Source organism: Scleropages formosus, chromosome 1, assembly GCF_900964775.1.
Source record: "Scleropages formosus chromosome 1, fSclFor1.1, whole genome shotgun sequence".
Taxonomy (NCBI): domain Eukaryota; kingdom Metazoa; phylum Chordata; class Actinopteri; order Osteoglossiformes; family Osteoglossidae; genus Scleropages; species Scleropages formosus.
Genome location: NC_041806.1, coordinates 31,092,235 through 31,108,161, shown reverse-complemented (window position 1 = coordinate 31,108,161; position 15,927 = coordinate 31,092,235). Strand labels below are relative to the sequence as shown.

At 43.8% G+C, this 15,927-nt stretch overlaps 1 protein-coding gene across 3 annotated transcripts in view; it reads right to left on the bottom strand.

The window, feature by feature from the left end:
* Positions 1–12,612: 12,612 nt before the first annotated feature.
* LOC108924094 (ELM2 and SANT domain-containing protein 1-like) overlaps positions 12,613–15,927 on the bottom strand; it is a 31,594-nt gene continuing 28,279 nt past the window's right edge. For all 3 annotated transcript variants that reach the window (XM_018735252.2, XM_018735254.2, XM_018735253.2), the window contains exons 12-13: positions 14,854–15,026; positions 12,613–14,311 (exon numbers count right to left, since the gene is read on the bottom strand). In XM_018735252.2, the coding sequence (XP_018590768.1) occupies positions 14,059–14,311; positions 14,854–15,026 (426 nt within the window). In that variant the 3' untranslated portion in view covers positions 12,613–14,058. The remainder of the gene's footprint in view (positions 14,312–14,853; positions 15,027–15,927) is intronic.

Below are 15,927 nucleotides of genomic sequence, written 5' to 3'. Positions count from 1 at the left end.
TGTGTGTGTGAATTTGACTACAAGATTTGTATCCTTGTATCCCCCGCTGAGGGGTTCCTTCGGGGTCCCCTGCTGGTCCCAAGCCCAGATAAAGGAGGAGGGTTGGGCATGGGACTAGCAACCCCATCCTGGAAAAACCTCCACTGCTACAGAAACGCAAACAAGTACTCAAGACATCTCAGAGAGATGTCTGGAGAGCCCTTGTTGACAGCCTATGCCCCAAGAGGGGTAGTAGGCATAACACATATAAGGTTTAAATCAGGTTTTGGGTTTCAAATCAGCCAAAATATCTTGCAATGTGTAGCCACCTGCTTGATACAAACCACAAGGGTTTTTGCAAAATGTCTCGCAAATGTGTTATCCTAGAGAAATTGAATTTGAAAGAGCAGCTTATCCTCATTATGATGTACAACATATGTGATTTTTAACCATTTTTGAGTTTGAAATGAGGTGCAACAAGTTGAACTCTGTAGCCACCTGCTGGACAATAACCACAAGGTTTTTTTGCACAATATCGCAGAAAAGTCTTGTCGTACTGAAATTGCATTTGATTTTACAGCCTATTGTCCTCATGATGAGGAATAAAACGCGCTGTTTCACCCATGTTTGCGGTTGAAACAAGGTACGATATGTTGCATATCTTTAGCCACGTGCAGGACCGGAACCACAAGGATTTTTTTTTGATGTCTTAGGATGGCCTTGTACCACATATAAAAACCCATTGAATTTGATTCAAGTATGCATTTATGCACTGAAGCAGACAGGCAACCATGCACAAAGACAGGCAAGCACACGGAGGAGCACAAATGCAGGGAAGATCGCACATTGGCAGACATGCTGAAAGGCAGTTAGACAAGTAAATATTTAGGAAGGCAAGGACGCACATTGGCAGACATGTTTTTAGGCAGTTAGAGACGCAAGCATTTAAGTAGGCCGGAACACATATTGATGTCACACCTCCAACCACGTGCCTAACCACCACACCTGCACCAAATCATGGAGACCGGGTATAAAGAGGCTGCCCGGACAACCTCAACTGTGAAACCTTGTTTGAGCAACTTCAACTCCATCTCCATGCAATCTCTCTGTGTTCTCTCTCGTGCTCTTCCTCGCTCCTTCCTCCCTTGCCCTTGGACACAACTCCCCTGGTTCCTTGACTCCTTGCTCCCGTTCTCTCAACTCCAGCTCCCGAATGCTTCTTCAGATGACGAACGCCAATCAGCCGACCCTCCCCTGTCCCCGACTATTCTCTCGCCTAGCCCTCAATAAAGAAGTACCTGCAATTTAGTCTTGTCTGTTGGCTCATTTTTGGACCATGACAATTGGTATGCAAGCCTAACGGCAGTTATACCAGTGAGTATTTTGGAAGGAAAGAATGCACATTGGCAGACACGCTTTTAGGGAGATAGACAAGCAAGCATTTAGGATGGCAAGAAGGCACATTGACAGACATGCTAAAGGTACTTAGACAAGTAAGCATTGAGGAGTGCAAGAACGCAGATTGGTAGGCAAGCCTAAAGGAGGTTAGACAGGTAAATATTTAGGATGGCAAGAACGCACACTGGCAGACACACTGTTAGGCAGTTAGAGATGCAAGCATTTACGGAGGAAAAAACACACATTGGTGGGCATGCGTTTAGGCAGTTAAACAAGCAAGAATTTAGGATGGCAAGCCTAAAGGCAGTTATAGGGGTATGAATTTAGGTAGGCAAATAGGCACATTGACAGACACGCTTTTAGGCAGTCAGATAAGCAGGTATATAGCCAGGTAAGAGCGCACATTGGCAGACGTGGTTAGGCAGTTAGACAAGCAAGATAAGTAGGCAAGTAGGGACATTGATAGACACGCTTTTACTGAGTTAGACAAGCAAGCATTTAGGTAGACAAGAACCAGCATTGGCAGACACGCTGTTAGGGAGTTAGAGACGCAATTATTCAGTTAGGCAAGAACGCACATTTATTAGGCAAGCCTAAAGGCAGTTATATGGGTAAGCATTTAGGTAGGCAAGAACGCACATTGGTAGACAAGCCTTAAAGAGATTATACAGGTAAATATTTAGGAAGCATTTATCTAGTTGGGCAGGCTGGCACACAGGTATTCAGGCAGGAAGGAACACACACATTACATTTATTCATTTAGCAGACACTTTTCTCCAAAGTGACGTATATCTCAGAGAAAACAATTTGTGAATTACATTAGGAGAAAGAGAGACATAGTTGCAGATGTGTGATTCTTAAGTAAATTAGTTTGTTTCCATTATATGCACCAATGTTCATCACACGAGTAGCTGCATAAAACTCAGAAAAGACAACTCCTGATCACCTTCCAACATTTTTTTTTTTGAGATACACAAACATTGACGTACAATACGGGAGTAGCGGCTGTGTAAAAGCTTATCCAGGCATGATCATAAAGTTATGGTGCATGAACATTTACACCTTACATGAGCTTAAGAGCTCATGGGCGAAGTGAGTTTGAAAGAGGTGAGTTTTCAGACCCTTTTTAAATGTGGACAGAGTTTCAGCATTCAGGCAGGCTGGTAGTTAGACATGCAGGCAGACACAGGCACCCACGCAGCTAGGTAGACAGTCAAGCAGGTAAATATGCACGCAGGCAGGTGCACAGACAGAGATCCACATAAGCATGACTGCAGACAGGCAGGCAAGCAGGCATGCAGTGAAAAAGCCAAGCTTTAGGCAGGCCAGAACACCCGAAGGCACAAACGCAGGAAAACAGGCAGGTACTCACGCAAAAAGAGAGAAGCATGAGGGCAGGCAGACAAGTACCGACACAGGCAGGCATTCCAGCAGGCAGCCATGCAGGCAGTTAGGCAGACAGTCAGACATGCACGCAAGCAGGCAGAAAAGCAAATAAGCTCATACTCAGGCATGCAGGTAGGTGGGAAAGCATGTATAGAGTCAGGCTGGTATGCAGTGGGAAGGCACAAATGCAGGCAAACAGGCAGGCACTCATGCAAGAAGCAGACAAGCATGAGGACAGGCAGGCAAGCACTGACACAGGCAGGCATACAGTAAGTATGCCTACTGGCCACGGAGGAAAGGAGCAAAATACTCCCAACTGAAAATTAAAGGAGAAAAAAAACCTCTGGGGGTTCAAGTGCTAGTGGCTGCCCACCACTCCTAGGCATTCTAGATTAAACAAGACTTCTAAATCAGGTTACAACTAATAATAGAATTGTTGCTGTATGATAACTTGATTTCCCAGTTCACCAAGATACGTCTCGTCCATCATGGTGGATGGTCATCAACTTCAGTCAGGATGGGGTGCTTGTGTGACAGCCAGCTGGCCTCCTCAGGTCTTATTGTAGGGAAACAATGCTCAGCAAGAAGAAATTGTTAGTAATTTATAACTTACACAGGTCAGGAGGACCCGAGTAGAGCACTCACCACTGCACATCAATGGAACAACTGTGGAGAGAGCCAAAAGCTCCACGTTTCTTGGTGAGCACATGATGAAGGACCTCTCCTGGACTCTCAACATCACCTGCCTAGCCAAGAAAGCCCACTTCCTACGGAGGTTGAAGAGAGCCAACCCCCCCAGTCTTCACCACCTTCTACAGAGGCACGATAGAGAGTGTCCTGACCAACTGTCTCTGTGCCATGACCAGCAGGCTCTGCAACAGTTTCTTTCCTCAGGCAGTCAGATTAATCAACAACCTGCTGCCTCCCAACACTCACCTGGCAAAGTCAAAGAACTAACCCAGCATTACTCAATACTATATATACTTTACGAAGCTGCATCAGACACTTTTTATTATGGGGCCCGTTTTTGCTGCTACTAAATACTTATTGCTGCTATACTACAAAATGGTTTACACTTTACAGCCCATGTCCTGTGTATTTATTGTGCTGTGTATCTACTGTTCTATTCTGTATATTTATTGTCCTGCACTCATCTCACTGTTGTGTATTTGCACTTTATGTAGTCTTGCATACTGTTCTGTGTTGCACCATGGTCCTGGAAAAACAACATTTCATTCCACTGTATACGAGCAAAACCAACTTGACTTAAAGAAATTAGACGGTTAATGCATTTTACTACAGAGGTGGAAAAAGCAGAAACATAGTCAATGGAATTATATTTGTCAGTGAAATGTCCGAGTGAACATGTAAGTCTTTAGTCTGAATTTAAAGACTGAGACAGGCGGGGCATTTCTGACAGTAACTGGTAGACTATTCCACAGTATAGGTTCTCTATAGCTAAAGGCGTGCTCTCCTACTGAGGTCTTATTGATCACAGGTACTTTAAGGTAACTCACATCCAAAGAACAAAGATATCGTCTTGGAATGTAAGAATGTAAGAATCAATAATCTCACAAAGGTAAGCCAAAGCAATGCCATGTACTGCCTTATATGGCAGAAGTAGGACTTTAAAATCAACTCTGTCTAAAATCTTGACTCTCTTAGTCAACTCCCACCTCCTTGTGCTAGAAAGTCAGACAACCATGTTTCATGAGCTAACAGGGGGTTTGCAAATCCTGAAAGCTAATCACCCGCAAGGTTTCCTTCATGATTCTGAATCTAAAAAGTCAAGAAGGCTGGTCCACAGACAAGCCTAAAGGGACCTTGGGAGAAGTAGCCAAACCATCTCTGCTGAAATGTCAGTACTGTAACAAATCATTCAAGTCTAAAGCAGGAAGATCCCTCCATGTCCGCTAGCAACATTCCCAATTTTACCACTCATCCAAGTCCAAGGAGTGACAAGTAGGGATAAAGAAAAGGTGCTTTGACAAAGAAGATGAATTGTCAAAGACTGCTGGCACTGAACATCAAATAAGTGTCACGCCCACAAGCCAAGCAGCCATACCAGACGGTAATCAAGGCCAGGGATAAAGGCAGGACCGTCCCGGCACAAGGTTGCGGAATCTTGCAATGCACTGCCTTGCAAATTTAGCGGTTCATCCCTTGCACCTTGTTCCTCGTTCTCGTGTTTACCTGGCTTTCGGCCTCTGCTTGCTTTCCTTTGTTTTGAGTACTGTCTTGCCTTCTAAACAACGTTTGCACCTCGATCGACCTATGCCTGTCCCTGACCACCGATTTCGTCTGCCTCTGTGTGTTGGATTGAATCCAGGATGACCTCACTGGCGCTTGGGTCTGAACTACCTATCTCCTGTCTCCCATCCCTGACTGTGACAATAAGAAAGCATCATGAAAGGAAGTCAATTCGTAATATCAGTGTCTTGATCCACAAAGTGTAGCCACAGTGAACAGTGGAATCCATTAAGAAAGTGAGGCAAAAAAATCACTATAAAGAAATACTAGAGGCCATAAAACAAGAAGATCATGAAGATGGTTCAACGGTCGAGGACGACTGTCAAGCTCACCCTTTACTTCAGGATTCCAGCAAAGGACCAGTATCTCCACCTCTAGCTTGACCTGATAATGTTCTGCTAGAAGCAGAAAACAAGCTCAAGGGCATTGCCCAGTGGATAAAGGGCTCTAAACCTCTTGAAAATTTAAGCCCTGCCTTCAAGTCTCTTTATAGGCATATATCCAATCTGGATAAAGACAACATAACCAAAGACATTGAACTATGCATCATAAAACTGCTCAATGGAACAGTCCCAGCAGAAGTGGGTAAAGCCAAGGAGGGCAAGAAGAATTCCTCCAGGGAAAGACCTAGAAGAGAGAATGGATAATGGATAATGTTACCACTAGTAGGGCCCTCAGGCATATTCAATACGCAAAAATTCAAAATCTGTATAACACAATTAGGAAGAGGGCAGCTGACCTCATGGGGGGAATGGGATGAAGAGGTTGAGCTTACAATACCAGATGAAGAGAAAATCAAGTTCTGGAGAGGGGTACTCGAGGGGAATAAAACCATTGACGCCAGGCCTCAAGCAATGCCAAGAACAATACATTATGATATGCTAAACCCAATTACAATAGAGGAATTAGGAGCCATTGTTAAAATCCTATGTCTCAGTAAGGCCCCCGGGCTGGATGGATTATTTAACAGACATATAAAAAACATTGATAACCGCAAACTTTGCCTTCTGCTTAATGGGGCTCTGTTAACAGGGGCAATTCCCAAAAATTTTAAAAACAGCAGAACAGCCCTTATCCCAAAGGTGTTTAAACCTAGGCACGCAGCAGAGTTTAGGCTAATTTCTGTTGGGAAAGGGTTGTGTAGACTTTACCACAAAATTCTAGCTAGTGTCGGTTTATATAAAACCATATATTACACAAAAAGGCTTTAGAAATGTTTATGGTTGTAGTGCCATGATTTTAAATTATATAATAGATGACGCCAAGAAAAACCATAAAAGTCTAGCAATCTGTTTTGTAGACCTACAGAAAGCATTCGATTTCGTAGCCAACGACTCTATAATCAGAAGTGCTAAATCTGTAGGGGTACCAAACTACATCTGTGGATACACACACACACATTTTCGGAACCGCTCGTCCCATACGGGGTCACGGAGCCTACCCGGTAACACAGGGCGTAAGGCCGGAGGGGGAGGGGACACACCCAGGGCAGGACACCAGTCTGCCGCAAGGCACCCCAAGTGGGACTCGAACCCCAGACCCACCGGAGAGCAGGACCCGGTCCAACCCACTGCGCCCCCGCGCCCCCCTCATCTGTGGATACCTCAAACACTATTATATATCTGGGTCAACAGATAGATCTGCTCAGGTAGAGGATAAGAATATTCAACGAAGTTAGACAGGGAGATCCATTAAGTCATCTTTTGTTCAATTATATCTTAAATGAGGCTATCCTGAAAGTCCACCAAAAGTGGTTACAAGATAAAAGACTTTAAATATAAAACATTAGCCTTCACGGATGACATGGTGCTTATAGTGAGCATGGAAATAGGTCTACAAAGTCAACTTGACATCCTGTTGTAATGTTTGATGCCCACTGGCCTGACCTCCAACGTCAAAAAGTGTGCTACGCTCCAGACTGTCAGTGATCCGAAGAACAAATCGTGGTACTGTAGCCCAGAAGGAATAGCAGAAACAAGTGCAGAGCAGAAACAAGTGCCCCCAATAGACATTGAGTACCTATAAATTCCTAAGGATACATTTTAGTCCCTACGATAAACAATCATCCAACCCGAAGCCCTAGAAAATATGTTAAACAACTGAAGAAAGTCCCACTTCAACCCCAGCAGAGGATGTTCCTGCTAAGGACTTGTGTGGTTCCTGAAGTACTACATCAACTTGTGCTTGGGAGGGATTCTTTCACAGTAATATAATAGACAGGGGACTGGGCGTACCTAATCTAAGAATGCAGATACCCTATCTTAGGTTAAACAGGATGCAGAATCTAAAAAAGATTATAGAAGCAGACACTTGCAATATAACCGCCACGTACAAGTTAAACACCATGTTACAAAAAGCTAATGGAGCAAGGCGGAACAACAATAAACAATAAGACAGCTTATAGGGCCTATTGGGAGCTACAGCTCCACAGTAGCCGGGATGGCTTGGGTCTTAAAAACATCGCCCAGTGCCCACAGGCCAGCACTTGGGTTGGCAATGGGACAAAATGATCAACTAGCGAAAATGACATCAAAGCCATTAAAATAAGAGATAACCTTTACGAGACTAAAGAGAGAAGCGTCAGAGGGCGAGGACCAGCCCCAAAGTGCAGTGAAGGCTGCAATGCCACAGAGAGTCTGGGCCATATCATGCAGTCCTGTAGTAGAGTACATGATAAACGTGTGCTCAGACATAATAATATCAACAAGGCTCTTATAGATTTAATTACATCAAGAGGATACCAAGTCATCCTAGAACCCTGTATAAAAACAAATGTGGGTATCAGAATTCCAGACCTAATATCTTATAAGAAAAAACAATTACATATAACTGATACTACTATCACTGCCGATGCCAACTTAGGCGATACACTAATTAAGGCCTATGAAGAGAAGGAAGAGAAATATAACAGACCAAATATTATAACAAAAGCAAGGGAGATAGCTGGTGACCAAAACACTGAGCTGGAAGTCAGCGTAGGAGCTTTAGTGTTCGATTGGAGAAGTGCACTCAATAAGGAGTCTGAACTTCCTTCATGAGACGGTTGGGTTGACTAAGGAAAGTATGTACTTCCTGGGAGTAAAGGCCTTGAAGGGGAGTATAGTAATGGCGGACACTTTTAATAGACGTACCACAGAACACCATGTACTAAACCAAGAGGGTGCTGGCTTTAAGATGGAGACATATGATGGGGGTGACCCAAACTCTTTGGGAGGTCATCACTGGAGTAGGGAGGGTACTTAGCCTGCTTTTTGCATGCCAACTGCACATTCTTAACACAGTAGAAATATTGTCCAATGAGGCTGGGGTTTAGTCAGTAAGAGTCTGACACAACCCATGTATAACTTTTTGACAGGTCTCCATGAGGATTTCCCCAGCCTTGGCTTGGCCAAAAAAAAAAAAAAAAAAAAAACTGGGAGCCAATGCAGCAATTTCAGTACTATTGTTATATGGTTGTACTTCCTAGTTCTAGTGACAATTCTCGCAGCAGCATTTTGTACTAATTGTAGTTTGGATACAGTGTGGTATGGACAACCTGATAATAAAGCATTATAATAGTCTAACCTACTTGAGACAAAAGTATAAAGCAGTTTCTCAGCATCCCGACTACTCAGGAATAGCCTTAATTCAGCTGTGTTTCTCAACTGAAGGAAGCACCACCTAGTCAAAACATTATTATGAGACACAAATGACAGCTTTCCATCCAACAAGACACACAGATCCTTAACACAATCTGTATGCATGAAGCTTATACCATTTGTGGTAAAGACTGGTATGATAGTGTCAAGAGTTTTGGTATCACCACCCATCACACATACCTTTGTTTTGTTGGGATTTAGAGATAAAAAAAATTTGTACTCATCCATAGTTTTATACTGGCAAAACAATTAACTAAAAACATGACACGTGATGGGTCATCAAGCTTAAAACATATAGCAGTGTGTCCTCAGCTTATGAGTGGAAACTTACAGTAATTTTGCCAATAATATCACCAAATGGTACCATATAGAGAGAGAACAATAAAGGACCTAACACAGAGCCCTGAGGCACACCATACTAAACCGTAGTTGAGATCGAGGGGTTGCAGTCATCAGATTTCAAAACAAATTGTTTATGGTTAGCTAAATACCAGTCAAACCACTTCGGAACAGTACCCCTTAGTCCAACCAGGTTTTCAAGTCTCCTCAGCAGGATATTATGGTCTACAGTATCAAATGCAACACTCAAGTCAAGTCAATGTCTTGAATGAAAACTTTTTTGAAACTGAGTGTCTGCCAAAATGGAACAACCGCCTCAATTCCATTGCACCGCGAGATTCTTTCCACACACAAGGATGGAAGAAAAGGTATGGCAAACAATGTTCAAAGATGAGCAAGCAATACCTGAAAGAATCTGCATCTCAAGACTGTATATTACAAGAAAGAAGGCTGCTGTTGCGGTATACCTAAATACCAAAAAAACTATGTGGTATGAAGGTGGGTGAGTTCCTCACATTTCTCTGGGCAGAGTGGGAGATACTGAATGGAAGAATTTAGATAAGTGGGTGAAGAATTGTGAAAGTAGGGCTGATTGGTTGATGGTAGAGGAAGAACATAGATCTCAGAGAATGATCAAGTACAAAAATATGACCTCCAAGTGCAGACCACTGTAAGATGGATGGTCCTAGAAGTAGGAAGTGAAGGGAGATCAGAGATAGAAAAGGATATTGACAAATGTGAGGGGAATGAATTTTTCGAGTGGCTACAAGATGTGCCCGACTTCTTGTAGGCTCAGGGGAAGAATGACTTTGGAGAGTAAAAACATCAAAACCCCTAGTGGTACATGCTAAGACAGAATACAGACCACACAAGGCACAGTACCCTTTATCTAAAAAAGCTGAAGAAGGTATTTCTGACAAACATGCAGACCTAGTGAAGAGAAGGGCAGTAAAGGAGAGATCATACTCACCTGTGAATTCACCTATAATGCCAGTAACAAAGGCTAATGGGTCCTGGAGGTTCGTTCATGGCTTAAGGGGGGTAAATTCAGCAATACATCCTATAGCTCCCATTGCTCCAAAGCTCTCCACTATTCTGTCATCAGTTTGACCTAATATACAGTGGTTTTCCATTATTGACCTTACAAATGCTTTCTTTTCCATTCCAGGCTGCCCAGATTCATAATATTGGTTTGCCTTCATCTTTAAAGGGAAGAGATGGAGATGGACTGCCATGCCTCAAGGTTACGCTGAATCACCTAGTGTGTATGGAGAAGCAGTAGCACAAAACCTGGAAGGGTTCATGCCTGAGTGTGGTAGTGTTCTCATCCAGTATGTAGATGATTTGTTGCTATGTTGAGAGACAAAACAAGCATGCAAATGCGACACGAAAATCCTGCTTGTGTCTTTGCAGAAAACGGCCATAAAGCTACTGAAGAAAAGCTACAGCTCATAAAACAAGTACAATATTTAGAACATGTACTTACCCCAGGGAAGAATCAGAATATCGTATGTATATCCCGGATAATTCCGAGCATATAAATTCTTTGGCAGATCACATGATGGAAGTAGGTTCTCAGTTCCATGATTTTAACAAAGATAAAATGTGACAGGACCAGTGAGGCTTCTGACAGACTGAGCCACTGGGACAGTGCTGTGAGCATTGAAGGGGGTGGGTTTGGGCCACCAAACCTCACTGTTGAGCCTTCTGGAGGTGTCATGGGCTCAATTCAACAAAACACCAAGAAAGGAAGGTGCCCACTTGAAAACCCCAGTGAGGTAACATCTATGGCTACTCTGTGCTGCTGTGCAGAGGTACTGTGAAGAGGTTTGGGTAGTAAGGATAGCTAGATAAGATGGCTGGTAAAATGAGGTGGTTGTATTAGGTATTCAGAAGGAAGTAGACTCTGTTGGCTGGGTTAGCAGTTTGTGTGCAGCCCCCATAATTTTAGCACAAGGGTGTTAAAATCTTACCCTGTGTATTATCGTATGCTTTTGCAGGCCACAACAACCGAGTTTTGAATTTGATACAGGCAGCTATAGGAAGCCAGTGCAGAGAGACGAGGAGGACAGATACACGGGAACACGTCAGCAAATCAAACAACTAGTGCAGCAAAGTTCTGTATCAGCTGTAGAGGTTTGATGGCAGTAGCTGGAAGGCCAGACAGGACAGAACTGCAGTAGTCCAGGTGGAATATCACCATGGTCTGAACAATTAGTTTTGAAGAGTTTGTTGTTAGATATGGATGGATCCTGCGAATATCATGCAGGATATATCTGCAGGTGTGAATTGTGGCTTTGATGTGCTGAGAGAAAAAGACTATCAAGTCAATCATCACTCCTAGACTCTTAGCCGAGGAAGGAGGCAAAAATCAGTGAGCTGTCCAGTTTGATGGAGTTCACGACAGGAAGACAGCGAAGCATGAGGAAATGTCTGATGCTCCATGTGGAAATGAGAGGAAGAGCTGAGTATCATCAGCATAGCAGTGGTAGTCAAATCCACGGAAGGCGATGACAGCGCAGAGGGAAGAGGTATAGATTGAGGCGGTCCAGTGCATAGCCTTGTGGGACACCAGTTGAGAAAGGCTGAGGAGATGAACGAGACCCCTGCCAGACCACTTGGTAGGATCTGTCTGATAGGTACGACTCGAACCATTTTAGTGTTCCTTCGATACCAAGCTGACCAAGAGAAGAGAGTAGAATCAGGTGGTTGACAGCATTGAATGCTGCAGACAGGTCGAGGACAATTAGGATCAAGGAGAGGCCACTCTAGCTGACTGAAGAGCATCTGACACTGCCAGGAACGCTGCCTCAGTGGAATGTCCAGCTTTGTATCCAGACCGATATCTGTCAAGGAGATGGTTCTGGGTGAGGAATGCAGATAGTTTATCACAGGTTGCCCATTCCAGAATTTTTGACAGAAAAAGGAGGAGTAAGACCGGCCTGTACTTCTGGACTGAGTCAGGATCCAGAGACGGCAACCTTTGTAGGCAGATGGGAAGCAGCCAGAGGAGAGCCAGGAGTTGATCTTGGAGATGAAAGTGGAGAGTTGCAGGAAGATGGTCTATAGGAGTATCAATAGGACTGGATCAAGCAAGCAGGGGGTGGCTCTCTGTGACAGCAGAAGGTCAGAGATTTCAGTTTCTCACAAAGGCTTGAATCCAGAGCGCATGACTTCGCAGGGAGGTCCAGCATGATCAGGGCAGGCAGATGCCAAGAACTTGTCCACAACTGCATTGAATTTGTGCGTTTAGTCATTTATGATACTTTTTTCCAAAGCAACTTACAATGTTAAGCTACTTACAATTATTCACCCATTTATATAGTTCGGTAATTTCACTAGAGCAATTTAGGACAAGCACCCTCCTCAAGGGTACTAGGTGGGATTTACATCTGCAGTCTTTGAATCTAAAGGAGGCTGCTCTAACCACTATACTACCAGTTGTCCCAGCTGGTACTGGATTATGCAATTGAATCAGTTGAATCAATAACTAAAGGAGGCACCACTTGGTCCCTGTACACATACAGAGAAGAGGCACATGCGATTCTGAGATGAGAAGACATTCCTTGGATATCTCTGAAAAAAGTGTATAACAACAACAAAACCAACTGCACGGCTTAGGAGGGTTAAGAACTTTAATCAAAAGTTTGTCATCAATACTCAAAAACTCCATGTTAAGAAATCAAATAAGTTACTATAGCAAAAGCACGCAATATTCTTTCCATTTAGTGTATCTTAGTTCCTCATCAAAATAATATAGAAAATGTGGATATACAATTATATATAATATACTTTTTGTATATAAACCTTCGCTTTGCAATTCCCTTAAACATTCTGTACAAGATGCCAGTAGCATTTCAGCTTAGCGTTCATGAAGTAAAATATCTACGCATTCATATCAAACGTAGTTTAAATACAAAATAGCAGTCAATTTTCCTCAGTTGTTCATAGCTTCAGAAAGGAAGGAGTTCAGCTAAAAATGCACACGTGAAAAGCAAACGGGAAAAGATTTTATGCATAGTTTAGAAATAGAGATGCCTTTGAGCACAGATGTAAACAAAATGCTTACTTAAAACCCTATATGACCCTAGATTGAAAACAAATGCAAACCCTGAGAAATCTGCTTGGGATTTCTAGATTGTCAGTATTGTTTCATAGGAGGAAGGGGTGACTGATCTTAGCAACGTTAGTTAAGAAGTTAAGGCGAGGAAAGAGCACAGGCGGTAACGACTGTTGACAACACAGTATTGCACATACATTAAACCCTTGTTTGTTCTAATTTCCAGACAAATCCATTTCATCATCACAGTTTCTATACAAGTCCCAACAGCCAGACAAGAAAGAGAACCATTAAATTTTACATTAAAAGAATCATTACAATGGCGCATAGATGACAACAATAACAACAATAATAGCACTTTTTTCCAATACAAAAGAGCTTTGAGTAAAGTGGATTGTCTTGTAAATATAAAAACATCAGAAACATCCAAAGTCTCTAAAGTGGAAGAAAAAAAAAAAAAAAAAAAACAACCAAAATATAAAACAGCTCTTGTTTGGCCTTGTTTTGGTTGATTTCTGTTGTGCAGGATTATTTGCAGTCTTTAAAATATATGGTATAAAAACAGTAAAACTGACATCATGAAGCACTAGAGAATTAAAACATTCTGGAATCTGCCCAGCCAAACCCTACACATCACTGTACTCGCATTTTTTTGCAGTACGCTCATCTACCTTTAGGCTGAGGTGGGATCACACAACGCATACCTCCAATTCCCGGTCTGAGACTGTGCCAAAGTGCTTGTGAGAGAGTGAGAGAGAGAGAGAAAGAGAGAGACCGACAAACAGCTGTTGCCCCCTGCATAGTCCCCCAGAGGTGAGATACCCCAACAGCAGGTACACCACACTGCCAGTCTAGGGACACACTCAGTTCAGGGGGTGAAGAGAGAGACTGAGAGCACAAAGGCGCCAGGACTAGACCCGTCCTCACACTTGTTCGTAAGAAAGACAATTTCCAATAGGGGACGGCGGGATTCGTCGAGCTGAAAACCACGATCGTGTCGGGGTTCCTTCAATGCCAGTCCTCATCTGCTTCGTCCTCTGCTTCTTCCGAAGACTCTTCACTGCTGCTGCCATTACTGCTGCTGTTCCCATCGCGGTCCCTTGCCCCGTTCTGCTGTGCGGCCACTTCGACCTTTGCTGCTTCTGCTGCCAACTTTGCCGCACGCTCCTCTGCCTCTCTCTGACGAAGCGCAGCTGCCTTCTTCTCCTGCTCTGCATGGCTCTTCATGTGGGCACTGCGGCTCTTCACTTTGTAGAACACCCTGGGTGAGACAGAGGGGTCAGATGTCAAAAAGGAACCACAGGGCAGACAAGCGCAGTAAGAATACAGGCATGGGCACGTGCACAAGAACATCGGGGCCCAAAGCAGTTAAGCGGAAAAACATGAGACTTGCATGGTGTACACTCTGTCTCCCACAACGGAGCATGGCATTCCAATTCATAGCTTTGTTTCTATTGCTAGACAGCATCTGGTAATAACAGGGTCCCTGGCCTGTGTGGCCAATAGATTTAGCCAGAATTCTATTCCCGTCGCTCTTCGTTCCACATCTCAGACAAGGGTTAAGAGTCTGTTTACCCCAACTAAAACAAAAAGCCAAGAAACACTGGACCTGTGTGAAGAAACGGACGAGCACCCTTCTGCACTGCAAGCACCTCAAAACCTTAAGTCAAGTACCAGCATTCTCACTCAAAGCTCATCACATAATCCATCCAGTCAGATGCAGAATTGGCGCTTCCTTCATTGCAGTCCTGGAGGCACCGTATTGCAAACAGAAAGTGTGGCTGAGTGGAAAAATCAACTGACCTGCCACACTTCTTGCAGGGAAAGATGCTTTCTTGGTCCTGCTGCACCTTGGCAGCCTGGGTTGCTCCGCCCTTCCTCCCGGACACATCAGGGCGTGGGGGTGTAGCTGCAGCTGGTGGCGGTGGTTGAGGGGGCTGTCGAACTGGAGGCAGCTCATCTTTCCTTGCATCCTCCTGGGGTGACAAGTAGGGGCACCAGAGTAAATACAGAGAGGATTTCACTGCACCTAATATCTGAGAAAAGAAGTGAAGGAATACAGCGATACACCGTACACAAACATCGCAATTCATGGTACAAACATGGAAAGAAAAAACACCTGGAACAATTCCTTATTCCAGTTAAGCACAATCAAGTATTACACTGTTTTTACCCTACACATGGAAGCTCTTAAACCCAATCAATAGAAAAACAAGTCAATTAATCCATCAGTAATCTCCAGACAATAACCACCATTTATCACCACCTCATTGTTGAGACACTTACTCATTTTATCCTTACACCCGTTATGAATATTTGTTTGTCTAATACAGAATCACAGTGGTCTGAAGCCTATTCCAGGGATTGTACAGCATTAGGAAGAGTACATCTAGAACAGGACACCAGTCACACACATACACATTTATATTTATTTATTTAGCAGAAACTTCTCTCCAAAGCGACTTCCAATGAACTCTATGTAGTGTCATCAGCCCACACACCTTATTCACTGCAGTGATTTACACTGCTAGATACACTGCTTACACTGGGTCACTCATCCATACAACAGTGGAACACACTCTCTCTGTCACTCACACACTAAGGGGGAACCTGAACAGCATGTCTCTGGACTGTGGGAGGAAACCCACGCAGACACGGGGAGAACATGCAAACTCCACACAGACTGAGGTGGGATCGAACCCACGTCCTCTCGCACCACCCAGGCGCTGTGACACAGCAGCGCTACTCGCTGTGCTATCGTGCCGCCCATCACGGTACCACTCATCGCGGTGCCACCCACATACACAAAGGGTAATTCAGAGTCACCAGCTCTCTTGAAGAACATGTTGGGAGGAGACTGAAGCAGTCAAAAGAGAC